This window comes from Lasiosphaeria miniovina, assembly GCF_030549165.1.
Source record: "Lasiosphaeria miniovina strain SMH2392-1A chromosome Unknown B0T26scaffold_1, whole genome shotgun sequence".
In the NCBI taxonomy this organism is placed as follows: domain Eukaryota; kingdom Fungi; phylum Ascomycota; class Sordariomycetes; order Sordariales; family Lasiosphaeriaceae; genus Lasiosphaeria; species Lasiosphaeria miniovina.
The window spans coordinates 2,878,436-2,903,574 of record NW_026848220.1 but is presented as its reverse complement, the minus strand read 5'-3'; the positions used below and the strand labels follow the sequence as shown (position 1 = coordinate 2,903,574).

At 53.0% G+C, this 25,139-nt stretch overlaps 9 protein-coding genes across 9 annotated transcripts; 4 read left to right on the top strand and 5 right to left on the bottom strand.

Annotated features, from left to right (window-relative positions):
* Positions 1–633: 633 nt before the first annotated feature.
* B0T26DRAFT_670135 (uncharacterized protein) lies at positions 634–1,598 on the top strand (the record flags this gene model as incomplete). Its single annotated transcript, XM_060439144.1, has 2 exons — positions 634–960; positions 990–1,598. The coding sequence occupies 2 exons, from the start codon at positions 634–636 to the stop codon at positions 1,596–1,598; spliced, it is 936 nt and encodes a 311-aa protein (XP_060302637.1).
* Positions 1,599–2,699: 1,101 nt separating this feature from the next.
* Positions 2,700–3,405, top strand: B0T26DRAFT_685646 (uncharacterized protein). Its single transcript, XM_060440878.1, has 2 exons — positions 2,700–2,776; positions 2,983–3,405. Exons 1-2 carry the CDS (start codon positions 2,727–2,729, stop codon positions 3,131–3,133), a joined length of 201 nt encoding a protein of 66 aa, XP_060302636.1. The 5' UTR covers positions 2,700–2,726; the 3' UTR covers positions 3,134–3,405.
* A 154-nt stretch (positions 3,406–3,559) lies between these two features.
* Positions 3,560–4,097, bottom strand: B0T26DRAFT_685645 (uncharacterized protein). The gene is made up of 2 exons (XM_060440877.1): positions 3,998–4,097; positions 3,560–3,962 (listed from the first exon to the last, which is right to left on the bottom strand). The coding sequence occupies exons 1-2, from the start codon at positions 4,041–4,043 to the stop codon at positions 3,700–3,702; spliced, it is 309 nt and encodes a 102-aa protein (XP_060302635.1). The 5' UTR covers positions 4,044–4,097; the 3' UTR covers positions 3,560–3,699.
* A 205-nt stretch (positions 4,098–4,302) lies between these two features.
* Positions 4,303–6,542, bottom strand: B0T26DRAFT_632171 (uncharacterized protein; the record flags this gene model as incomplete). The annotated part of the gene is made up of 2 exons (XM_060436424.1): positions 4,303–5,469; positions 5,529–6,542. 2 exons carry the CDS (start codon positions 6,540–6,542, stop codon positions 4,303–4,305), a joined length of 2,181 nt encoding a protein of 726 aa, XP_060302634.1.
* A 1,307-nt stretch (positions 6,543–7,849) lies between these two features.
* B0T26DRAFT_35799 (reactive mitochondrial oxygen species modulator 1-domain-containing protein) lies at positions 7,850–8,905 on the top strand. The gene is made up of 5 exons (XM_060434588.1): positions 7,850–7,996; positions 8,074–8,100; positions 8,172–8,201; positions 8,281–8,371; positions 8,441–8,905. Exons 1-5 carry the CDS (start codon positions 7,945–7,947, stop codon positions 8,586–8,588), a joined length of 348 nt encoding a protein of 115 aa, XP_060302633.1. The 5' UTR covers positions 7,850–7,944; the 3' UTR covers positions 8,589–8,905.
* A 1,902-nt stretch (positions 8,906–10,807) lies between these two features.
* B0T26DRAFT_35946 (multicopper oxidase-domain-containing protein) lies at positions 10,808–13,051 on the top strand. Its single transcript, XM_060434595.1, has 5 exons — positions 10,808–11,004; positions 11,061–11,617; positions 11,680–12,472; positions 12,563–12,720; positions 12,837–13,051. The coding sequence occupies exons 1-5, from the start codon at positions 10,919–10,921 to the stop codon at positions 13,016–13,018; spliced, it is 1,776 nt and encodes a 591-aa protein (XP_060302632.1). The 5' UTR covers positions 10,808–10,918; the 3' UTR covers positions 13,019–13,051.
* A 3,182-nt stretch (positions 13,052–16,233) lies between these two features.
* Positions 16,234–18,901, bottom strand: B0T26DRAFT_736622 (tetrapyrrole methylase; the record flags this gene model as incomplete). The annotated part of the gene is made up of 3 exons (XM_060443347.1): positions 16,234–16,293; positions 17,075–17,303; positions 17,418–18,901. The coding sequence occupies 3 exons, from the start codon at positions 18,899–18,901 to the stop codon at positions 16,234–16,236; spliced, it is 1,773 nt and encodes a 590-aa protein (XP_060302631.1).
* A 1,649-nt stretch (positions 18,902–20,550) lies between these two features.
* B0T26DRAFT_745761 (putative RHO3 protein) lies at positions 20,551–21,507 on the bottom strand (the record flags this gene model as incomplete). Its single annotated transcript, XM_060444608.1, has 5 exons — positions 20,551–20,927; positions 21,002–21,091; positions 21,185–21,234; positions 21,293–21,343; positions 21,455–21,507. 5 exons carry the CDS (start codon positions 21,505–21,507, stop codon positions 20,551–20,553), a joined length of 621 nt encoding a protein of 206 aa, XP_060302630.1.
* A 1,821-nt stretch (positions 21,508–23,328) lies between these two features.
* Positions 23,329–25,133, bottom strand: B0T26DRAFT_685610 (Pre-mRNA splicing factor-domain-containing protein). The gene has a single exon (XM_060440876.1). The coding sequence runs from the start codon at positions 24,831–24,833 to the stop codon at positions 23,547–23,549; it is 1,287 nt and encodes a 428-aa protein (XP_060302629.1). The 5' UTR covers positions 24,834–25,133; the 3' UTR covers positions 23,329–23,546.
* Positions 25,134–25,139: the final 6 nt, after the last annotated feature.

Sequence of the window (25,139 nt, the reverse complement as noted above, 5' to 3'; positions counted from 1 at the left end):
AAAGTCATTTTTACGGGATGACTGTTAACTAATGCGGCTAAAGACGTTTGGCCTGCCGGCGTTATTTGCTTGTTGCATTTGATTTTTACATAGATATAGCTTAGCATCACAGAGTGTTTCTCTACAAACCATTTACCGAACATCGAGATCAGTAACTACAATTACACTTTGAGATTGGTGGGTTTGGGAGCGACAAAGACCTGAGTAACAAAAGCCGCCAGAGTCTAGGTTTCAAAGGCATTTTAATTTTGACTTGTAATTTAGGTGACTGTTCTGGATTATATTGATTGTTTTTATCCATGGTTCTTCGTGTCATGGTCGGGATTCGAATATCCTGAACTTCTGAAGTCTCTTCCCACAACAATAGGAACCAGGGTTAATTTAACAATAGGACCACACTGCAGTGAGATACGGGCACGTCCAATATAAACTGATGCCAGACTGAGGCTGTTCAAGCCCCGCTCTCACCTTAGATTGACTATTAGAAAGTTAGGAACCGACCTGGCTGTTATCCTCGCTATCCTGCCAGACTGTGGGAAAAGTTAACACAATAAATTGGCTCCGACCGCCTCGTCACCCAACTGACCCAATTCACTTACCAAAAAACACACCCAAAAACAAACTTACATCGCGATGGCACAGATCGCGATGGCGCAGATCGCTCTGCCCACAACTGCTGGCTTTGGCTGCACCTCGGCCAAATATGCCGACGCCGTCGCCTCGTACCCCTTTTCTTCTACTCCTAGAAACTCAATTACATTTACCAAACGTCCCGTTACGCCTTCTTGGTCGACGTCTTCACTGATCACCGAGAGATTTCACTCGCCAAAGGCCGCCACCAAGACTGATGTCGCGGCGCCGCCCGCGTCTCTTCGAGACCATATTGACGGGAACCCGGCCAACGACGGATATGTTGACGCATTTGAGTCCGATTCCGACGACGAAGCCGCCGCTCCTGCAGTACCAGTCAAGCACAAAATGTTTCTAAGGCATCTGGTGACGCCGAGCGTTCCGGCTCCGCCGCAATCCTCGCCGCTGACAGTCGGCTTCGCCTTGAGGGCAACCTCGAAGAACACGGCGACTACCGACGCTGCTGCGAAGCCAGCCGATCAAAAGCCAGCGGACCAGAAGCCAGCCGCTCCAAAGCCAGTTGGTCGCAAGCCATCAACAAGCAGAACACCAAGGCGAAGAAGCCCTCGGTCGAGGTTGTCAATATTGACATGGACAAGAAGACGACTCATCGGATCAATCCGGAGCAGAAGCGACCAAAGCAGTCGAAGCCGGCGACAGAGGAGATGTTCGATGATGAAGTCTTGTCCGAGGGCAGAACTTTTATGGACGTCCAGCGCTTCTTCAAGCGCGGAAACAACATCGACTATCTCGAGAAGGACACCCCATGGGAATGCTGTGGTTGTTTGGCTCAGAACTCCCGGTTCGAGTTCCTGTGCTCAGGCTGCCACACGCACTCCAAGTGCTCCGGCTGCGAGCGGATCGAGGACCGCAACCTCTTCACCGACAGTTACGCGTTCGACCGCAAATTTATTGTGAAGCGTGCACCCGGAAGCATTCTCCTCAAGTGGCATCTCCCAGATCTTTGAGTCTCCGTTGCTAGTTTTTTAGACGAGATGGAGTGAGAGTGTAGTTTGGAAGAAGAATAAAAGAGCGGCAAGGAGTTCGGAAGCGTAATATATCATGATCGGCGCCGTGGAGAATATTCATGAAGTAGATTGGCTTTCTCTGCAGCATAATTAAGCAGGCATGTAGCAATTAGGTAATGTAGCTAGCTGCCTATCGAATAGAGTGGTATTCCGTAATACAAGTGATGACACCAACATACTAGACCCTAGGTGATACGACAAAGATGAGCAAAGCAAAGATAACAATGAAATATGATTTGGTACCCATTAAAAATTAAAAAAAAAAAAAAAAAAAGCTGCTTAGTACCAAATGACCTAGCTATGCCATAGAACCGGCCAGGTCTGATCCTTTTATTCCCTCAGCCCCTCTATCTCTCTGAAAAGAAACATCCCTTATCTAGAACGTTTCAGCAACCGCAGGGGTCTAGACTACATGGCTGAAAATGGAGAAAAAAGATTGCCTGGCACGCGAATCGAACGGACAAGCTCCTCGTTTCTTCCCCATGCGTCTATTATCGAGTTACATTCTCACCGTCTCCGAGGTACATGGTCTCCTCTTTTCAAGCCTTTGGGTAGCAGGCTGAGGAAAAGAAATTTCAGCGTGTTTCAAAGTTAAAAGCCAGAACCCTTCGGGTAGACCGGCCGACGAAGCCAGATTTGGATTAAGAAACTCACGATGGGTCTGCCGCGCCTGTGGGGCGGGTGCTGCCATTGAGGATATGGGTCTCGACAGAGTCATCTTTGGGTTTACTGTTGCCGTGACCTCTTCCTAGAAAGCAAGACGCAAGGCAGCTGGCTAGCTTGATAGGTAGCTTAGACTCGAACTAATTTAATCTGGGCTAGAGGATCGACACACTTGATGCTCCTTCCCGTTGACGCCCGTCCAATTCTGGGCTGGTCTTTTTCCGTCTCCCAGCGGAGTTCCGAGTGCAGTTGATCTCATTTGTCATGTTTTAGAGAAGTACAAACCTCCCGGCATCATGTCCCAAAATATGACCTTCAAGTCAGCACCACGTGGAAAGTTTAACTTCCAATGGAGTTAAAAAGAAAAACAGATAAAAACCATGAGGTCTTGTCCCAATCATACCTATGGTAACACTACAGAGTGCGGCAGTACATCGATCGGCTATAGCTTTGAGCTGGATCATGGTAGTTAGTTGTTACTGACAAGTGCTCTTCCTTTGCTTGATAGACAAGGAGCCGGGGTAGGGGCAGAGGTCAGATATTGCAAACAGCAAAATAGCACACCCAGGGAAGAACAAAGGGAAATAAAACAGAAAGACACAAAAAAAAGATTTGCGCGGGTTAAGTGGTCAACTTCTTCCGGGGGGGAGGGTTCACTTACTTTGTTGTCAATATTCTCTGATTTTACCTCCACCCTCGCCGTCAAGGCAACCCAAACTCCAACGCCTCCGTCCAACGCCTCGATCCCCCAACGCCTCCGTCCAACGCCGCCGACCAACCCAAACGCCTATTGCCCATACCCGATGCCTTAAACGCCTAAACGCCCGATGAACCTTTTTTGTTTACACTCCACGTGTTCGCATTCTGAGATTTACGGTTCACTATGGGCCGAGTTTCGCGTGCGCCGGCTTGGAGACTGGAGTCATTCGCAAAGCTTCCAATCCAGTTCAGGTACCGAGCCTGTAACTTCGTTAGCACTCTGAGCCGAGGCCTCGCGTTGGCCTCTTGGCCATTTGACCACTCGACCGCTGCTGTTATTGTTAAAAGGACGTGTCCGGTTTTGACTTATAACCCCTCCTCAAACGTTACACCCCAGCAGCCCCACAAAAGGGGCCCCAGCCCAGGGCCAGCAAGGCAGCAACGTCGGAAAAATCACTTTACCCAGGACTAGAGTAGAGTGCATTTACTGGAAAGAAACGAACGAAAATGAAACACGAAGCAATACGAGAAGACACGAGGAGATTCCTGTGAGATCCGAATACCAAGCTACCGAGTACGTATGCTACAGTCGCCATGTAAAGAGGCTGCACAACCCCACCGCTTTCTCAACAACAACAACCCCCCTCAGTGCAAATGCATCACCTGTCGCTGCATGCTGTCATGCCACACTCGTCCGCTTCCAAAACAACAAATCTCGCCCGTGGAAAGCATTTTTTGGATCCGATCCAACCATCAAGTCGTTTTTTCGTTCTCGAACCATTTCGGCCTGATCCCGGTCCTCGCTCCTAGCCGCCCCATGAAGTATCCACCGGTCCGACGTCAAAACGCAGTATTTCCAGGGTTCAACATAATTTACGACGAAAAGAAGAGAACGCCCAATCCCGCACCAAGCCTCCCCTAATGATGACCGACCAGTGCCAACTCCCGAATGAGGAAAAAAGGCTCAAGAAATAAACAAATAAATAAAGCAAAAACCAAAGCCTGCAATGTGCAATTGTGCATGATACAAATATCGAAACGAGGGACGAGCTTTGTAAATGGCCTGGCTTCCGCCGAGACACGAACAGAATCAAAATGTATAATGAGTACAAAGGGAACAAATTGGGAAAATGGGTGAAGGTGTTGGGCCATGGTAAAATGATCGGAGAGGCTTAGTCTCGTTATCATCGTGGATATCGGAAGGCCTGGTAACTTCCCAGCTAGGTTTGGCCCAGCCGTGGAATACCGATAACCCAGCGTCGGATGTCAGCTTAAGACTGACTTAACGTTCTAATCTTGGTTGATGCTGCCAGCCGTTCAGGTAAGCCATTAGTCCCATCCCGATGAGCACGACTCCAATCATGGATGCGTAAGGGAGCGTCTGTATCAACGCCGGATCTTGTGGAGGGACTGCCAGGGCTCGCACAGCCGGGGTGATAGTGTTCGCACGCGAAAGCGTAGGCACTTCCACCAAGTCATCCGCGGATCCATCAATCTGTCCCTTCGCTTCCGGTATAGCGCCGTTCACCACCGGGGCCTGCTCCTCGACGCCCCCATCTTGAGTTGGTAATGGTGATGAAGGTGACCGCGATTTCCTCTCGGCCGCCTGCTTCTCCTTTTCATCGCGTTGGCGAATTTGTATCACCATCTCGGCAAGGGTTTTGCGGTCTTGGTCCCGCTCGACTTCAGCCTTCTCTGCACGCTGCCGGAAGGCGTCCACTTGATCCCTCAGCCCCATCATCTCTGAAGCCATCGAGTCTATACGGGCTTGGAAGACGGCTGCCAACGCCTCGATCTTGTCTGGCTGAGGTGGGAGACCTTCCTCGGAATTCCCTAGAGAGACGACTGGCTCGGGTGTCGGGGGCCGTTCTGCTGGAGGATCGAAGGCTCTTTCCAATTCCGCGTGGCCATTAGCAAGAGGGGCCCCGGCTGAACCATTCATCTTGACATGGCTGCTCTCCTCCATTTTCTGCACCATCTCCTCCGCGTGTTGTCGAGCTTCACGCTCCTCGATCAGCTTCTCTTCAAGATCCCGCACGCGAGCCGAGTGGTCATCCAGTTCCTTCTTGGCCTTATTGAGCTCCTCGGTCAGCTGGAGGATCTGGCTGAGGTTGTTGTCAGGGCGGATGGGCGAAGTATTCGACGGATGTGACTTTGGACGCTCCGTAATGCCTCGCTTTAGCGATGGGATGTCCGATGATATGGGTCGTGCAACATCCGGCTTCTCTGGAAGAGGCTGGGATGGAGGCGGGGCGGGAGGCTCCGAGAATCGTGTCTTGCCCCCGTCTGACCGGAATGATACATTGCCGTTCGTCATGTGTGTCTTTGGAGGCTCGGGGGCTTCGGGTTTATCTTGGTTCTTGACGTCTTCTTTCGACAGGAGCGCATTGATGAACTGGCTAGTTCGAGCTAGGTCTTGGGTTTGCAACCTTGCGTTTCGCATCTCATTCTAGGCAATGGTTAGAATACACGTGAAAATCGGACGCAAAATATTATTTGAGAACTTACATGGAGCTTTTTTACTATATGTTCCGTGGTTATTGGATTCAGCCAGAACTGGCGTTGCTGTGCCATGCTGTTATTATTGGCTGGCCCTGCCCCATTACCAGGGACGACGCGGCTATTGCTGGCCATAGAGGCCTGGCTACCAGCCCGTCCTCTGAAGGGCAAACCATTGAGAGGCAGCATCATCGTGCTGCTTGAAGGATCAAGGTCTCCCAAATTCATGTCAATCAGATTATTTGTCGGAGTAATATATCCGGCGTGTTCGACCTTCGCTGCAACTTTGTGGTGCACCACGGTCTTCTGGTCCTCGCTCACAATGTCGATGCCAAGTTCGAGGTGATCTTGGGTCTGGAGCTCGTGTGGTTCTGACTCTCGGTTCTCCGGGGATAACCGGGTCCCGTTGACGAACGTTCCGTTTGAGGATTTGACATCACGAATCCAAATCTTCCCGTTAGAATCCGCCCATACTTCAGCGTGTTGCCTTGACAGCACTTTACTGTCAAAGAACCCGTTCAGTGGTGTCGGCACGGTCTTTGCGTTTGTTTGCCGGCCGATCCGGAGTGTATCGGGGAGGAATGGAACCGAGATAGTCTTGCGGTCGAAGGAGCCATTCAGAGACAGAAGAGAAAGCACCGGCTGGCGTCCCGAGGCCATGCTCTCGGCGCCGGGCCTGGGCATCCCATTTTGGGGTAATATCTGATTCTGTGGGGTTAAAATGGACTGGGGCGGGTGCAAGGCCGACGCGCCATTCATCCCGTTACTCATCGGGGGCCTTGCCGGAGTCGCCCTCGAAAAGTCCGAAGATGCTTCTGGTTTCCCATTCAACCACGGACCCTTCGTCTGCGGCCTCTTTCGCGAGGCCGTATTCGGCCAACCAGTCTGGTCTCCGGCGACAGGCATGGAGTTGCCGTTGGGCTGGGCATTCGAGGTCACGGTGGACGTTGACGAGTTTGACGACGTCGATGACACCGAAGACGAAGAGTTGGTTCGTTGGAGGGTTTTCCGAGACATGAACATGTTTATTCCTCTGACGTCGTCCGAGTTGGATGCGTTCGACATTTGTCCGCCATTAGTCCATCCCGGCCGGTTGAAATTGGCGAAGCTAGGAAGACTCGCAACAGCCGTCATGAGGAAAACGTGATGACCGGTGGGCGAGGCAAGGGGGCGGCCCTGGTGGATAACGATGCTGAGGGAGCAGGCTGGCACGGGCGTGCTTCCCGTCGGCTTCGCATACACGGTTCGTTTATAGCATACGTAGGATCTCGAACGCGATTGATGTTGTAATAAATTCGTCGCTTTGGAAGGCCGTGGTGTCGCAACTGGATGTTGTGGAGATGACCATTAGCCCTGACGTCTGTCGCGAGGCACGTCGCAGACGCTCGGCAATTGTGCAACCAAACCCACGAGCATGCGCCGGAGGGGATGCAATGATGGAGAAATATGCAACTGCAAAGGAGTTAAAAAAAAATGCGGCTCACATACGTTGTATTGAAGGGGTGTTCTGGGCGAGTGCTGTCGTGACCAAGTATGCTCGGAATTGCGACGATTGTCGAGGATTGTCAAGATTTTGAGGCGAGGTTTCTCCTTACCGCACTTGGAGGAAAGCGCTTACTAGCGAGCTAGCAGGCCAAAGGGTGATCAGAGCGCACGAGCCACTGGGTCAACTCTCTGCGCGCTAGTCTCTTATTCGCGGGACGATTCCCAAAATGTGTGACGAATGACCCCAGCACCAACGCGGTCTATAGAAGGGCCATTTAGCCTTGGTCGCGAACACACCCTATGCGCTGCAAACAACTATTTCTGTGCTTGGATCGGTGATTTTGGCCCAAGATCCGCCTTCAAAAGCGAATCACGTGAGCAAGTGGCAACTCGTCTGCTTCATGGGAAGAGGGGACGGGGCTTGGGAGGAGGGGCTTCTAGGCGGCCAAGCAATGGGGTCCAAGCGCCCGCATCACTCCAAATTTATTGATTACACGCCCTACAAAATATAACCCAAGCACGATAGAAAGCTCGGCAGCCCTGCCGCGCTCAACTGGAGGCACATGTCGCTATTGATGGATATTAAAATGTATAATTTTCAAGAAGTAACTGGAATAGCACTTGCGCTTTAAGAATGATTTCATACGCTGGAGGCTTTTATGTACGGTCTGAAATGTCGAGGCCAATATCAGTATTTGGCATCTTTTGGAATCCGAGGGGGGAGCAAATGACCTGACCCGCGCTTTCCTTCGGCAAGCCTGCAAGGTGATGGAAGGATGGTGCCCTCCAAATATTGCTGCCTAAGGCCAGAGAGCGGATTGAAGCCGTCCGTGCGCGCTGCCCCACTAAAACCGCGGCAGTATTTCGAACTCGATCGCATTTCTTCCCAAGTTGGCGGATCTGTTAAGCTGTTGCAATCGCGCGCCGAGAATCTTCGAAAATGCCTCCTCCTCCAAGCCATGGCGCCCCCGGGCAGTCGAATGTAGACAAGCGTACGTGACCACTGTGCTCTCCGGCTGCGAGGCTAGAGTAGAAACGCGGCGACACTCAGCTAACAAACAGGCAATAGTCAAGATGGGTGCAATGATGGGTGGCAGTACGTATCATACATGCCATGTGTCTTGGGCAAAGCCGTCAGATTTAATGACTGACTCGTCCGTCGCATAGCTGTTGGCGTGATTATCGGCTTCATTTTCGGTACGACGACCCTTCCGGTGGCGGACAATTTGCAGCACCATTGAGACAGTCGAAGCAAACGAGACTGACGCCGTGTTAGGAACCGTCAACATCTTTAGGTACGGAGCTGGGCCAAACGGTATCATGAGGACGCTTGGGCAATACATGTTGGGATCCGGGGCAACATTTGGGTAGGTCTTGGGCGTCGTGGTTCTTCCCCAGGGGAGCGAGCGCTCCCTCGATTGACACGTCCACCACAGATTCTTCATGTCGATCGGCAGCGTGATTCGGTCAGATTCGTCACCCATTATCCAGGAAGCCTACATACGTGCCCAGAGACGGCCAATGATCATGGCGTCGCACGCATTTCGCCCCTCCTCGACGCCTCGACGCACTTCCGATCATTGAATGTGCATCACCGTGGCCGCAGCCGGATGACGGAGGGCGCCTCTCGCTCTCGTGCTCACCATCCCCCGCTGGTGATATCAGAGAGCAATGTAGTTAATTAATGTACATATAGTTTCACTCCTGGGCTGGTATGGCTCTGGTGCTATAAAGGAAAAACGAAGTCTGCCCTGCTTCTATCTTCACGACGGGTTACTGCAGTACGTACTCGGTACAGAGAGAACATCCGAAGGGAGATGAACATGCACTCGCTCACTGTCTGGGGGAAAAGGAAAGACATTGAGGCAGCCGCTCAAGCCAAGTTACGTACTATGTTCCAGTGCCGCTGCAGTACAACTGGCTCCTGGCGTTAACAAAGACCCGAGGTACCGCGCTGCGTTTTCCTCGGCCATTACCGGGGACCTTTCTGATTTACCAATGGCGAAGGCGAAATGGTCTTTTTGTTGAACGACTTTTTGACAGGTGTTCTGTACGAGTATGGCTGCTTGAGTTCCAGGGGTTGCATACGAATAACAGGACTCTCGCACTAATTAAGTGGTAGTGGTAGAGCTTGAGATGGCAGCTCCGAAGGCGGCTATCCAAAACCGGAAAGTCCGCGTTACACAGCTCTCGGGCTATTTGAAGGCTGCATGGTTAATCACCGAGACAAGCAGGAGGCGGCTGCAAGGCCGATCTCCATCTCAACAACCGTCCATCCCTGAGGAAACAGCCAACCAAAAAAGCATTGCCCGCTGGTGTCCTTGATATGACAACAGACTGGCACTTTTATCTTCCGCTTTGTTCTCCCGCTTGGCCACCGCCTCTTCCGAGATCTCTTGGGGCTGAATTCTAGCGCAGCGGAACGAAAACCGAAGCCAGTCGACTCGGCATTGCGTGCGAGAGGCGTTTGGCGCCCCGTGGTAATCTTGAACTCGCTGACCCGACAGGGCTCCAGCCGCGAGTCCACCAAGGCCGTGTGGAACTCCTTTTCAGCAACTCCCACCAAGTATATCCGTACCTTTAGGGATGTAACAGACGCAAACATCAGGGACGCGGGGCTTCGAATAAGCCATCCTGTATGTATCCATGCGCTGAGCCACACCAAAGACGTTCTTTCTTTTCATTTTCCCGGATACATAGTAGAAGCCTAGATGAGCGGTTGAGGGCCATGCAGGCTCCCGTTCAAGCCAAAGGCACACACAACTGGAAAGGAATAGCTGCTCTCCTGTATGAACATGGACATGGATACGACAAGGCGGCACAACTCTAATTCCACCACACCTACTCTGTTGACTGGGAGAGTAGGTTCGGGAAGCTAACCGAGCAAGCTACCAAGCCGCCGGGTCTCCGAAGGGGTGGCGTCAGCCTTCCGGCGTCGGCTGCCAAGCCGACTCCTGACCAGTCTGCCTCCAAAGATGGGTTATTAGCTCTAGCAGCGGTTTTCTGGCCTCCATACCCTATGCACGCACTATTTCGTTCACAGTAATAATAGCAAGTCGCACCCTTGGCTGCAGCACACGTCCATTCAGCTACAGTCTAGCCAGCTTTCATCGGGATGCCACAGTGGTCCCCACGCCCGGCTGTTACCCAAGTCGGGAGCCGAGTAAAGCCTTGGGCCCGCATGCTCAGCTCTCGGGGCTTTGGTCGAATATGCTACTTTTGAGCCTCGACATGCACAATGGCGATCACCGCAGCGGTCAGACCTCCAGGCCGTTGCTGGCGGCAGCTCAGTGATCCACCTTTGCGTCTCTCTTCTCCCCTCTGGGCTTTTATTGCCCAGCAGTCATTGGCCAAAGGGTCTTCGATGTAAGCTCCCTGACTCTGATGCCCCCTGCCCTTGGCGGCTACCCCCGTATCAACACCACCTCCACGCCAAGCCTGCTGTGCTTCGGGTGGTCGAGCACAGGCAGCAAAATTGCCATACTCGGTCGAGCAAGTCTCAACCCCTCTGTAAGATGAACGACGAGGACAGGGACTGTCCGGCGAGGGAGATAGGGGTAGGGACTCGGAGAGGGCAGCATCCGCTCAGCACTCATGTTTCTTTCTCATTTGCGTCGTGGCTCCTTGTTCCTACTCCGGTCCCTCCTTGTGGCGGCAAAGCCCCTGCGTCGCCATCTGTTGTCCATGTCTAGGAGACGACGGTCTGGGTTCCCGTGGAGAATCCCTCTTCAGGACCTTTTAATACGTCTGGTGTCCCACTCCCCCGAGTCGAGTCTTCAACCAGCTCAGACATGCTTGATCTTCAGGAGCAGAAGCCTAGGCTCTTTTCTCCAGTCATTCGTTTCTAGCCATTTTCTCTTCTCTGTCCTATTTTACAAGCCCACCACGTTCCTTGATACCTTTCCTTTGTCGACATGGGTCTCCTGAACGACCTCGTCGCCGAAGCTGCCTCCGTACTCTCCAGCGTCACCGAGACACTCGGTCAGCAGAAAACCAATGGGTACGTCGGTGCCGTGGCGAAAGCGCAACCGAGATGCAGTTTTGACGCCAGCTTAGGGCTTCACTTCTAGGAACTTTGGTGTTCCCATTCCTCCCCTTCTTCTTGACCAACAACCCACTGCCAAGCGGCTTTCCGTGGGGCGGGTTGAACGACTGGAACAGCAATCCCTATGTCGAATACCCGAGAACCGGAGTCATTAGGAGTTACGACTTCACCGTCAGCCGTGGATTCATCGCCCCCGATGGCTACCAACGGCCCGTTTTGCTCGTCAATGGAGCCTACCCCGGCCCTCTGATCGAGGCGAACTGGGGAGACAAGATTGTCGTGACTGTTCACAATAACATTACGGGCCCGGAAGAGGGCACTGCGATCCACTGGCACGGGTTTCTGCAACAAGGGACGCCTTGGGAGGATGGAGCCCCGGGGATTTCCCAGTGTCCCATTGCTCCGCGCAAAAGTTTCACGTACGAGTTCACGGCTAGCTTGTTCGGCTCTACGTGGTACCATGGCCACTACTCGGCCCAGTATTCGAGCGGCGTCGTCGGGCCTATCGTCATCCACGGGCCGACGCGTGCAAAATACGATGTTGACATTGGACCCATCATGCTGAGCGGTATTCCTTCCCGTGCCCCGAGAGATGGCCAAGAGATGGTCAACAGCTGACGCATGAGGCAGACTGGTATCACAAAGACTACTTGGCCCTTATCAAGCAGATGCTCTCTCCTAACGCAGATCCACGTGTCTTCTCGGACAACAATCTCATCAATGGGAAAATGAACTTTGACTGCTCAACCGTCGCTGCCGGAGACTGGACTCCGTGCATCAGCAACGCCGGCATTTCCAAGTTCAACTTTCGGACGGGGAAGACGCACCGCCTCCGCCTAATCAACTCGGGCGCCGACGGTGTCCAGCGCTTCTCCATCGACGAACACGTGTTGACCGTCATTGCTGAAGACCTTACGCCTGTGCAGCCGTACAACACGACGGTCGTCACGCTTGGTGTAGGCCAGCGGACCGACGTGCTCGTGACGGCCAATGCCGGGAACCCCATGTCGGGGTTCTGGATGCGGTCAAACCTCACGTCGTGCACGCCCGCGCGCCAGCCCCATGCCGTAGCAGCCGTGTACTACGACCACGCCGACACGTCCAAGGCGCCGACCAGCAAGGCCTGGAACGTCTCCGACCCGGGCACCTGCGCCAACGACGATCTCAGCGTCACCCAACCGCTGTATCCCATGCCGCTGCCCAATCCCACCTTCACACAGACCATGGCCATTGACACGTTCAAGAACGCCTCCAATATCACGCTCTGGCGGTTCAACGGTGTGTCGATGCGGGCCGACTTCAACGAGCCGCCCCTGCTGCTCGCCAACCAGGGCCGCTTCGACTTCCCGCCCGAGCGCAACGTGCTCAACTTGTACGCCAACTCGTCGATCCGCATCATCGTCAAGAATAACTCCCCAGCTGCGTGAGTTTTTCCTGGTGCTGACCAGCGCAGCCCCAGTTGCGCCTATTAGACTCATTACTGACTCTTTTCGTTGTCGTTGCCCCTTGCCAGGCACCCTATTCATCTTCACGGCCACAACTTTTACATCCTGCACCAAGGCCCCGGCGAGTGGGACGGCACCATTGTCCGCCCCTCGAACCCGCAGCGCCGTGACGTACAGCAGGTACGCGCGTTTGGCCATCTGGTGATACAGTTTGACGCGAACCCGGGTATATTTTCTTCTGTTCTCCATTATCCCCTCCTCTCCCCCTCGTAGTATAGCCTTTCTTCTTTCCTCCTTCTCTTTTCCCCGAAACCGCTCGCTAACGAACCGACTTTGTGGCAGGAGTCTGGGCGTTTCACTGCCACATTGCCTGGCACGCGTCGGGCGGGTTCCTGTCGTCGCTGATAGTGCAGCCGAGCAAAGTCCAGCAGATGCGCGTCCCCGAGACGGTGCGGCAGACGTGCAGAGACTGGTCGCTGTGGACGTCCCAGAATGTGGTGGACCAAATTGATAGCGGTACATAGCCGCCACTTGTCATATGGATGACATCCTCTCGGGGGAAGGGGGCCGGGGGGGGGGGGGGGATTGAAGTGTTGGCCGAGCTAATTTCAGTCGACGGTGTTTCAAATTTGTATCCCAAACCTTGTATCGATTAGCATTTACATTCCCGAGTTGTCTGTATTCATAAATATCTGGTTCAATATCTAGAATCGTGACCAAAGTCTGCGGGTTGATTAGGTACATTTGTTCTACACAACGCAAAGGTTGAAATGGAGGGATTGCATCAGCCCGTCTTCGGCACCTTTCTCTCGAGTTGATCGTCCGTTTCTGCCTCGCATGAGTTATATTATATGCTCGAGCAAACAAAGCCCAGCGTAAGTAGGTAGGTAGATACTGTGCGTAGGCTCTTTAGTCGAGCTGCCTGTCCTGTCCTCTCCAGGAAGCAGTAATCGAATCTGTCGGGAGTATGTCCATTGGCGCTTATTAGCTGCACCGAGGCCAAGGAAATTGTACGGTGCGGAACCAAAGACCAAGGCCAAAAGGTTCGACTTCTACAAAGCGAGGTTCCAATTTAGAAAGGAGAGTAGGTACGTTTTGAATTTGATTTGGTTAAGAGGCCGATCCGGAAGGGGCAGGGGAGGCATCCAGCCAATCAGCTGTTGGCTGCTGGCTGAAATCAGCAAGGCCCCGTTAGTCTGGGCCGTATTCACCGCGCCAACTTGGCAGCGACGCAGCGTCCACAACACGCAGCGTCCACAACACCCATTCCTCGCCTTGGCATTTAATCCATCAACCCGCACCCATTGCCCACCCACCACTGACCAGGATCATCCCTCTATCGTTCTTCTATCGGCCTCGAGACCTCATTACGGCCAGAGAGGCCTTTCGCCTGCTTCCACTTCCTCCGTGGGTAACCCATCTCCTTCCTCCCCCTTCCCACAGGGCCCAGGCATCTGCTTCTGTTGGAACAACGCGCTAGTCAGCCACAGATGTGGCGGTGGAGGCGCAAGCAGCCACAGGTGGCGGTGGAGGCGCAGGGGCGCAGGGCCACCGAACCTAAATAAGTGGCCTACGGCCACTTCCACCTTCCTTAGACACACATAGACACCAACGAAATCCAACACTTGAACCACCAGTATACGGCGCGCAGCGCGCCCTGTTGATTCCAGTACCGGTACCTAGTGATTCCAACACTTATATAGAATCCTCGGCCCTGCGCCTCCACCGCCACCTATGTGGCTGACTAGCGCGTTATTCCAACATTCCAACATTAACAGTGATTCTAGTGTTCTATTAGTCCAAAAAAAGGTAGATTAAGTAAAAGAGGTAGTTTATTCGTACTAGTCCAGGCTACGTCGGCCAGCCAAAAAAAAAACTCCTATAAGGTCCGCTGCCTTCCAGCTCGCTTCCCATCTCTACCTATCCAACTTCCAACCTCTCCAACTTCCAACCTCTCCAACTTCCAACCTCTCCAACTTCCAACCTCTCCAACTTCCAACCTCTCTCCGCCTTTCAACTTTTCAGCCACACCAGAATGGCGGCCCGGCTGATGTCTCGCCCTGGTTCTTAGGACCTTTCGGTTTTATTCGACCTTCCGGGTAAGTGTCTATGCATCATTTGGAGTCATCAAGTTCTTCGCGCGTTCTTACCTCATTCTCCTCTTCCCTTGTACGGAATTGCACCCTTGCCTTTGGCAGATCACGTTGTTCTCGTCGCCGACGATCTTTACTTTCTCACGTAACACGTTGGATCATCACCGAGGCCACCTTCCCTTTCCCTTCACACAAGCTGGGTTGTGGCAGATATGAAATCAGATTCAAAGTCTGAGTTGCTTAACCCAGACTCTTTGAACTTCCATCGTCCGTGTCTTCTTCATCGCGTCGCCCACGCACTTACTCGACCGCGTTTCCCACGGTTTTAGAGGGGAGCATGAGGTCTGGAGCTTTCGATACCTCGGAATGGCCCAGAGACTAGAGGAGTGAGGGCAGATTTACAAACCTGCTGTGTGCAAGGCCTGCGCCGGTTGCTTTGTTATCAACGCGGCATTTTACCACCTCCTGCGCTCTGCGCGAGAGCAATTCTTCTTCTCCTCTACAGGCACATCAGCTACTTCATGCAAGCAAGGAGATATTCTCAAGAGGCCGACGGCGACACCCGCGGCTGGGGATTTGGCGGCTACGACGATTACTAGTCGCTCGAAGCCATCCATTCTTCTCTGGTCGGGTGCGTGCACAATCGAGCCAGCGGCTCTTCTTTCAGCGGCCATTGCGATCGACCAAGCATCCACAAGTTCCGCCTCTTGTCGCTCGGCGCATCTTGGGAGGAGGAATATGGAAGACGCCAGGGGAGGCCGAGGGTCAGTGTAATAGTCAAACAGGCTACAGCACTCTTTATAATGTACTCCTTATCTAACCACTTGACAACAAAAGTGGCCCGCTTCTATACTTCTCAACATCTCCAACAAGCACAGTTTCACGATAACGACGGTCTGCTCGGAAGTTCAACAGGGACACGAAAAACAATTTGCCGGGCAGTTCCATCCTCGGTCACCACGTTATGCTCTTGAAATGAATTACGTAGCAGAACCAACCAGTTCAGGGGTAGGCCAGGAAGAGGCGGACAGGTGGTGGAAAGAACGGACAAGGAAATGCCTCCGACATGATGAGCAGGATTGATGATGCGGTGAAGAGCAATTATTAATTCAAACGCAATAACGCTTATTTTCCGGCACAAGATCCCACGAGCCTAGTCACACAGGCGCCATCCTTCGAGCGTAATCAACTGCCTTAACTTTAGGGATTTTCTAACGCGTCTAATTATGTTTTTATCGCGCAGTATATACCTGTTGGAATTTATCAAGCAGAAGGGCCTCGAAGGTTCTAGATAGAGACTTCGCCACCCACTTCGCCACCACAATAGTAGTATAAGAAGGGGCTTTCTGGCACTGCCAGAAAGCTAGAGAGAAGAACACACATCTACAATCCATCACTTGAACCACCAGCTTTCGGCGTACAGTTACGCCCTGTTGATTCCAGTACCGGTACCCTGGTGAATCCAACAATACCCTTATAGCTTTGCACCGTTGTAAAGATCGATTCTTTTGCCCTGGAAAGGAGTATGACAGCTTTTTACCATGGCTTATCTTCCTATTTTCTATGGCGATACACGACACATTTCAACAATAAACAAAGTTTGATACTCACCAAGTTTGCTAATTGCATAGTAGATTATATTTTGATTAGGTGGTATGATCTTTTCCGCTGGTGGGATGAACACGAAAGCAGGTACTTGACGTAAACTTTGAGCAGCACTCAGCTAAAAGGTCCACAGCTAGAATTATTGCTGCTCAGCATCATGTTGTTTCCCCCTTCAGCTAGGTAATTACCTTCTTAGTGGACAAGTTTGAGGAACAAGAACCGTACCCCTCACCCACATACTTGCTTACCACAACAGAGTAAATAGATCATGCCACTTACAACCTAGATTCAAGCACAGTGAAAACCGCTCGATTTCGAGTAAATACTTACTAATGCCCTCGTCTGTTGAAAATCCATCTCGGCACACTGTTCCTCTGTCTACTCGGCCTTCACAACTTCAAATGTAGGTACCAATAATAAAATAACCACAGTCCATTATTCAGGTAAGGGGTGCCGGGCTATTATCTCATAGCTTTTAGAGAAAAGTTGAACAAAGCCCAAGCTCCTTATCAGTAAGATCCTGACTTGGCGCTATCATTATGAGGCGGAATAGGTAGGTAGACAATGGAGCCCCCGGTCTCGCCCGATCGGGCTTGATATGCACCTAATAGACTTTGTAGAGGTAAATTTGGGACATATTCTGACTGTAATTGGAAACCGAAAATATGGCACACTCTGGACCTAATCGCAGAGGCCTGTTTAAGTACGTCGAATCAGTATAATTATTTTCACGAATGCTATATGACCCACAATAGGCATGTTGGTTCGCAATGTATTAACCACTGCCTGGGTCAGCTAATTATGACAAGACACAAACTACCGTTATATCGACACAGCTGCGTCACTGATAGATGACGGGAGATCTAGTAGTAACGGATCCACATCCAAATCCAAGCCTTTGAAGCCCCCGTCCTCCACAGTCCAGGAACAACCTGGTTCGGGGGTATATAGAGCCTCGCATGCGCGGCCAACGACGAGCAGTCCCGGCGGCCGGCTTCCCTCCTGCTCGACAGCATCGGCGACGTGCCGGAGCGTGGTGCGGATTATGCGCTGGTCCGGGCAGCTGGCCCTCTCGACGACAGCACATGGCGTGTGGAGAGGCCAAAGCTTCCTCCGGTGGCAATCTCCTAACCTCTTGGGTGGGCTAACTGGAACGTCTCGGACTTCGTTGTTTTGCTCTTGCCCTGCTGTTTCGTGGATCTTTTCTCTCCCGTCCGCGATATACTCTCGCTGCTGCTGTAGCTCGTCCGATCCGTCTTCTTCCGCGATGTAGCTCGTCAATTCACTCACTAGGCCGACGATGCGGTGCAGCGCCATTAGGAACACGACGGTTCGGGACTCGACATACTCGGGCGGCGCGGGGGGGTTCCCCTTTTTGCCCGTGCCGGTGCAAATCAGCATCTGGTCCGACACATCGCGCTGTGTGACAGGGATGCCGGCAAACAGGGGCGCGCTCAAGCTGCTCGTGATGCCCGGAAGCACGGTGACGCGCTCGCCCAGCCCGTGGCTCCGGAAGAAAGTGACTTCCTCCCCACCGCGGCCGTATACAAAGGGATCGCCCTGCTTCAAGCGCAGCACCGTCTTGCCAGCCCGCACGCCGTCTAGCGCCTGCTCGAGTAGCTCTTCCTGTGCGCGGTCAGCGTTTCCCGGAAACTTTCGCGCGATGGACACGGGAGTCCGCCGGGGGATCAAGTCCAGGACACCCGAGGGGACGAGCTTGTCAGCCAGGACAAGATCTGCCGCTTGAATCGCCTTATATGTTGCCTGTGTAAGAAGGTCCGGGTGGCCGGGCCCACTCCCTGCGAGGATGATGCGACCCGTAGTAGGAACAGTGATGCTAACTGGCTCATGACTGAGAGTACCATTATGCAAAGCTGAACTATCGGTCGTCTGGTACGAGTTGAGAATAGCTTCGACGTCGCCGTCTGTGACAGCCGCCAGTCGCTTCAAGGGCCAATACTCACACACTTGCGCTAGCCAGCGCATGCGGCGTGTTTTGGCCGCATCAGCGTCTGCGTCTGTGACAAGCTTGTTGAAGGACGCAGTCTGGTCGACCGAGTCGTCAACACCTTCGTTTTCGACGCCGTCCCCCTGGTCGTCACTTCCCTGGGCACCGCGGGCCACCTGTCGCCGGGCACCACGGTCCTCATCGACAACCCGCCTCCGCATCTCCCCCAACCGAGCGCATGCGCTTCCCAGCCCGGCCGGCAGAGCCGCAGCTACTTCCCTCCGGATGCGGCTGGCTAGCTTGCAGCCGCGGCCGTTGGTCGTGACACCAATCTGCAGCGGGCCGTCGACATGGGAGCTCAGCAGGCTGAAGGAGCACAGGGCTGGAGCATCTACGACATTTACCGGGATGCGGTGTTGCTTGCACACGTCCGAGACACCCTGGGCCAGTGCGTCACGAGGGCTCGTCACGAAGACGGCATCGACAATGCCGCCGGTTTCCGAACGGCCCAGGGTGAACAAATCTTCATCCTTGAACGGCCGGTCCAGGTGTGTCAAGGAACCCGTGGCGACGTGCGCCGATACTGCATAGTGCAGCTCGGTTGCGCTGGCGGGTGCGATGAGAATCGGCTTGGCGCCGGCGGCGAGTGAGTTAGCTGCCCGCGAGGCGGCAAGAGGGCTGGATCCTATGATCAGGTGGATATGGCCCCGGCAGTCGAGAGCCGTAAGAAGCGAGGTATGATACGTTGTTGGTGGTGCCATTGTCTGTTATCTCCGCCTTCGCGCAAGATGAGCGGCGCTTGGTCTTGGTTCGTTCCCTTTCCCCCTCCTCCTTCTCCTTGTCGTCGTCGGCGGGGTTCTGGATATAGCAAAAAGAACGCAACCTCGAAGAGCCTCGAAGAAGAACAACGGCCAATCTCTGGACTTGATGCAGACCTTTAAAATATGTAAGTAATGTGAAGCGAACGAGATAAAATAGATGCGCCGCGCAATCAAGGCTAGGTGATGAGTGACTAACAAGAAGGGGGCTTTAGACAACAGACAAAAAAAACTCTAAAAAATTAAGGGAAATTACCTCAAGCCCGTCTACTCTCGCCAAGTCATATGCAAAGCTCAAAATGTCGGACTTCCGGGCAATGTGCTAAATTTTGTTGTTCTGTCGTTCTTTGATGGCCGTGGGTTGTACTAGGTATCAGGTGGTGAGAGAGGAACCTAAAAGGGGTCCAGGGCATTCCGCATTTGACAATCGCTGTAGCCAGTCAGCGACGGCCGTTTAGGCTTACACGGCTCCTGCCGAAAAAAAACTTGCCCTTAGCGGCCGCTGACGCCATCGACCCGGCGACTGGAACGGCATTTAAATGGCTTATCGTGCCTATCGTCCCGCACATCCCCGCCGCGATAAACGATCGCCTCCGCGGGCAGCGGAGATCCTTGAGTCAATGAATGGAAAGAGGGCGCCGACCGGAGCAGTCGCCGGAAATGCTTAAATATACCTGCCCTGCCCACCTTGTAGGTACATGTTATTGACTGACACCTATGGCTTTTGGCATGCAAGGCCTGCCAGGATTTTTTACTCAAGTGGATGCACATATTTACTCACTACAAAGGAGAGGGCAGAACCTGTCGTCACGCAAGATCCTCTCAAGCTCGCCGGAATGAAAAGCCAAAAGAAGATATTTAATACAGCAAGTTCTCGAAAAAATAATGAATTAAAACTATCCTAATACTCCCAACTCAGGAGGAAAAAGAAACCGGCAGTATTAGTGCCGCTTGTGCTGGATAGCCCCTGAAAAAGGAAGACCACCAGTCATTGAACAACATAAGTCGTTGTTGCTTCATTGTTTCGCCGACCCCCCATCTGTTCATCTGGCTAGCCGGCCTTAAAACACGACATTCATCTGAATAGGGGATCTTGGGACGTTGAGGCGCTAGACACACCATGTCGACGGGCTTCACCCCAACGTCCCATTAACGACCGCCAGTGTTTAATCCATTGCGGTTTCCGGCGCTACTACCGCAATGGATCGTCAGTGCGAGAATCAACCACAACAATCTCCCTAGCCGTATGTCTCGAACTCGAAATCAATATATGTACAGTGCAATATAGTCTCGCCCATCGGAGACTCGATTAGAGACTCGACTAGAGACCCGGAGCTTGGTGTTTGGGGTCGATAGCCAATGGAGAGAAGAATTCCTCCGGAGGGTAGCCAGAGGTAATAAAATCGCGTAGGATAGGTTTATGCCACAATACGCTCAACGCCTGGAGTAAGTGTGGTATGATAGCTAGTGTGTCGTGAAAGAGTTCTGTTCCGTGTCTTGTGCGTCTCTGATTCAATATCGGGGCCAAGGTCTGCCTGGGCCGGAAGATGCCACCGATAAGTCGTCGGCGTACCAAAGTACGCATAGCCAGCCTACATGACAGCGCACTTGGAGTCTTCCCGATCCTTCTTGACCGATAAGGCGACCCGTGCGGCCTCCGTGAAGGCTTCGTTAACTCCCCTATTGCGCATGGCCGAACACTCGAGATACCGCAGGGCGTGGATTCGGCGTGCCACCTCCAGGCCCTGGTCGTAGTTGATCATCGGCTTCTTCTCTCGTGGCCCGCCGGCCTCGTTGTTGCCGTCATCTTCCTCGTCTGTCGCCTCGCGCAGGTCGCACTTCAAGGCCACCAAAACAAGCTTAACACCGGGGCAGTTGTCGGCAATCTCGCCCACCCATTTGCTCTCGACGTTTTCGAGCGAGTCTTTACTGTCGACTGAATAACAGAGCATGATAAGATCCGTATCGTCTAGCGATGTTATCAGAAAGCTGTCATTTTGCGACCGGTTCGCCGTGGAAAGTGGAATGCCGGGGCAACAGTACCATATGAGAGGCTCCGTAACCTATCAAACTCTTCCTGGCCAGCTGTGTCCCATAGCGATAGTTCGATGTGAACATTGTCCACAAAGATATCTGCACGCCCGCCATGTCAGTCCCACCATCTCCAATCCCCCCCCCCGTCAAGGTACGCGGTATGGACAATTGCCTAGGGGAGGTGTTACGCACCGTGGACGTAGTTCTCGAATACGGTGGGTTCGTAGACTGTCGGAAAGTACCTGCGTTTGATGAGCTTACAGCTTCATGCTGGCAATGGGAGACGCGGCATAGGCTTACCCTCTAGTGAAGACGTTGAGCAGCGACGTCTTTCCGCATGCACCGTCGCCCCTGTGTGCGAAGAACGCGGTCAGCCTGTTTATCCTTCTCCATTTCACGACTGGCTGATCGCGCTGTTGCGCCCCATTTCGAGTCCCGAAGGTTGAGAGCGGGCGAACTTACAGCAAGACAAGCTTGCGCTGCACAGTTTTCGAGCCGCCGATTCCACAAGGCATTGTGTGAGGCGGGCAGGGGTTCGGGAGAAAGCGATTGTATAGAGTGTTCTGGTTGCACGAAAGCAAGTGGCGGTCGAGAAAAGCGGTTTATTTCCTTTTGTTCTTCGTTCAGGTGCTCGCGCGTTTAGTTGTGCGGCAAAAAGGCAACGAGCGACGGGAAGGTTTGTGGTTGATCTGGCCTGACGCCAACTTTCTCCGGAGGCGCGACCGAGGGTTGCGAGTAAAACAAGGGAGTAAGAACAGGGCATATGGCAATATACCGTTTCGGACCAAGTTGGCAGACGCTTGCAAAATGTCGACGTAGCTCAGACCAAAAGAAAGTAGAAAAGGCGTTTGTAGTATCCAAAAAAAAAAAACACGAAATGCAATGAGCGAAAGTGAACAGCAGTCGAATAAGGCGTCCAACCAGAATGGAACGAAATTGAGGCCGAAGTCAGTGAAATTGGCAGCACCCCAGTGAGCGCATCGACTAGGATTCACGGGCAAGCATTTTGACTGGGCCACCCCGCCCACCAGCCCAAGCGCCGTGCCGCACCTCGAGGCCCTCGGGGAACGCCTGAGCAAGCCAAGTTCTTAGGCCCAGTTAGATCCCTCGCTAGCGTCCACAGTGGGTGGGGGAATTGATCCACTCAGCTCAAGCCACGGTGTGGACTTTCAACTCGGAGGGCCACCTCACAGGAGACAGGTCTGATATCAAGCATATTCGATCCTCAGTAAATGTGAGATAGCAATAACCTAGTCTGTGATCTATACAATGCTTGAAAGAGCATGCAAATGACAGGCTAGCTCACAGGAGCTACGAGCAAGAGCCTGAACGCGCCCGTTTTACTCCAGTTCCCATTTTCGTGTCGCTATATTTGGCCAAAGTCGTGGAACCTGGGGTACGTCACCTCGTGCGGCAGGCCAGGCCTGGAACTGCTGCAGTGACACACGGCTGCGGATGCAAGAGGTGGCTTTCCAGGCGGTCAAATCCACGGTGCAAGCATGATCTGACATGCAAACCACTCCCCATTGACAGAAGTTGAAATTTAGACACTACCTCAGTCCAGCGCAATAAGCTCTCGGCAAAGACTACCTATACCTTTCACGGGTCCTTCTACGGGCCGAATATCACATCACCACGACCTCGCCCTACCATAGATTAAACAGTCATTTTTACACTATGCCAAACAAGAACTACGGCTGTCTCATCTACAAGTAAGTTGACAGCAAGCGAACCCAAGCCACCAACCTGCCGTCTTGAAGTATCCAAGGCAGATCTGGTTCACTCTAGGAAACTCGCCGCTTAATTCTCCACGTTTCAAACTCTGAATCGAGGCATCAAGACATCTGCCCTGAAATGCGAGTTGCAGCAAGAAATGACAGGTGCAAGCTTTTCTTGTCTTGAAAGCGCGCGACAACTCTCTCGGCACAATTGGCTGGCTAGATTTAGTAGAAAGCGAGAGTTTCGGCTGTTGGTTCCAGCCATCTCCGCCCCATTGTTAACATTGGCAATCGCGATGGCGAAGGCGTATTGGGAAGCAGGTGGATATGAGCCGACCAAGAGGAGTGCAAGCAATATCACGTTCATTCGGCTTCCATCAGTTATGTATAGTGGGTTTTTAACGAACCCCTGTCAAGAATCGGCATCAGAAACGGATGGTGATCTACTCTGGGGAAACCAGTTTACCGATACCTAGGTACGCTCCAAGGTAGCAGCATGCCTGGTCTCCGAGAGACTGCTGGTTTTCACAGTGCCGCGACTGTGTAGTGCACTAGAACCAGACTTAACAAGTATGTGGTTCTAGGCACACTGCAGCACGAGATCTCTTGGATTATATATCAAAGACACAAAGCACAAGGCGCCTTTGTATTATTTGGTGTGCAAAGGGGAGCTGTCGGAATGCTAAAACAATATACAAATTGTGTCTATAAACAGAAGGCATCGATGCCGTTGATTGGGTATCACAAAACTCGTCGCTCCGAATTCACACGGAGCAAGCATATCTTTTTCGTATCCGTAGTTGGCAGCACAACCAAATCCCTACCGGCTTCCTTTACTATCGAGCCCCAGTCAAGCGACTAGCTACTTTCATATCGGCAGCTCTGCTGTGAAGACTGGTCGTAAACCCTGCATCGCCTCCGAACGTCTTGTTGCGCTGGCGAGCCCTGTCGTCTGCCTCTTGCGCGGCCCGCTCGGACTCCTCAATAGCCGCGAGCCGGCGTTGGCGGTCTTTGTCTAGGTCTGTAGCCGCCTCCTGCATGGCGGCGAGTTTACGGGCCCGCTCCTCCTCAGCCCGGTCTCCGTCGGCCGTGTGGTTACTAGATGCTCGGCCGTTAGTCCTTGGCCGGCTATCCCTCTCGTCCGCTTTGAGAGATCTGAAAGTCCCTCGGTTCTGGCGGCCACCTCGATCACCGTTTCGGTCACCATTCCGGTCGTCACCTCGACTCTCGAGGCGCTTCAGTGGTTCACCGCGCTCTGTGGACCGAGTTCTTCGCGACGCAGGGGCTGGAGAGCGTGAATTTTCCCTTGACCGACTGTCTTGAGATCGCCTCGCACGGCTGCCGCCCAGCCTGCCTCGTCTGTCTCGCCCACCACGCCCATTCCTTGACTCAGATCTAGGTCGCCGCCGCTCTGGTGAATCCCTTCTTCGTCGCCTCCGATCCTCGTCTGCGTCATGTCTCCGAGGGCTCCTTGACCTGTCCCTCGAGTCGGACCTACGCCGACGTGAATACCGTTCCTCATCCCGGTCCTCGTCACGGTCCCGATGAGATCGATGATGGTGGCGATGCTTATGGCGTTTCTCTTCTCTTGGCTTCTCCTTTTGTTGGGGATCATCGATACCCAAAGAACTAAGCAACTGTCTTCTTTTAATGGGATCGTTCATCATGGCCTCGTATGCTTGCTGCTCCTGTCTCTTGATTGCCAGCAATGGATCTTCTCTGATCTTGGCAGCTATGTCCCGCGGGTTGCCAATAGCCGGCGTTGCGACAATGCTGTCTTGGCTCGGCTGCTTCTGAAGCTTTTTGGTCTCGTTGTCCTGGAGGAGTTTGTCGATCCGCCGTTTTCCCAGAAGGTAAGCCTCCTTCTCAGCTCCATCTCCAGCCTGCCCATCGGTAGAGCCAGCGTACATCCACTCCACCCTGTCTATCTTGCGCTTGCCACCCGATGCTTCGAGAGCGTTCTGAATCTCCTCCTTCCGGCGCTCCTCCTCGATTTCCTGAAGACGAAGCTGTAGCTTTTTGCGCTCCGCAATCGCTTCAGCCTCGGCCTTTTGAGTTGCAGCGACATTCCCCGACCGTAGGGGATGCCAACTCTTTTTCATATTCAGATCGCCGGAACCCATCTTAGCGGTATTTGCGCTGCGGCGATTCTAGAGCGGGTAGTGTAATCTTCCAGTAATAATCTCAGAAAGACAAACACAGAGGGTTGATACCTGATAGTTGGCGCAAAATAATGAATCGACAAGAAGACGAGCGAATTTGTCGATCGGCGAGGGCGACTTTGCGTGTGGTGGGAACGAAGCAGTTGGTTTTCGTTGTGATGTGGAACGAAGTGGTGACGATGAGCAGCGCCACAAATTTTTTGGTGGCAGGTACGGCAGGGAAGGTAGGTAGCTCGTGATTGCAGGCCGCAATAGCCAAAGACTGCC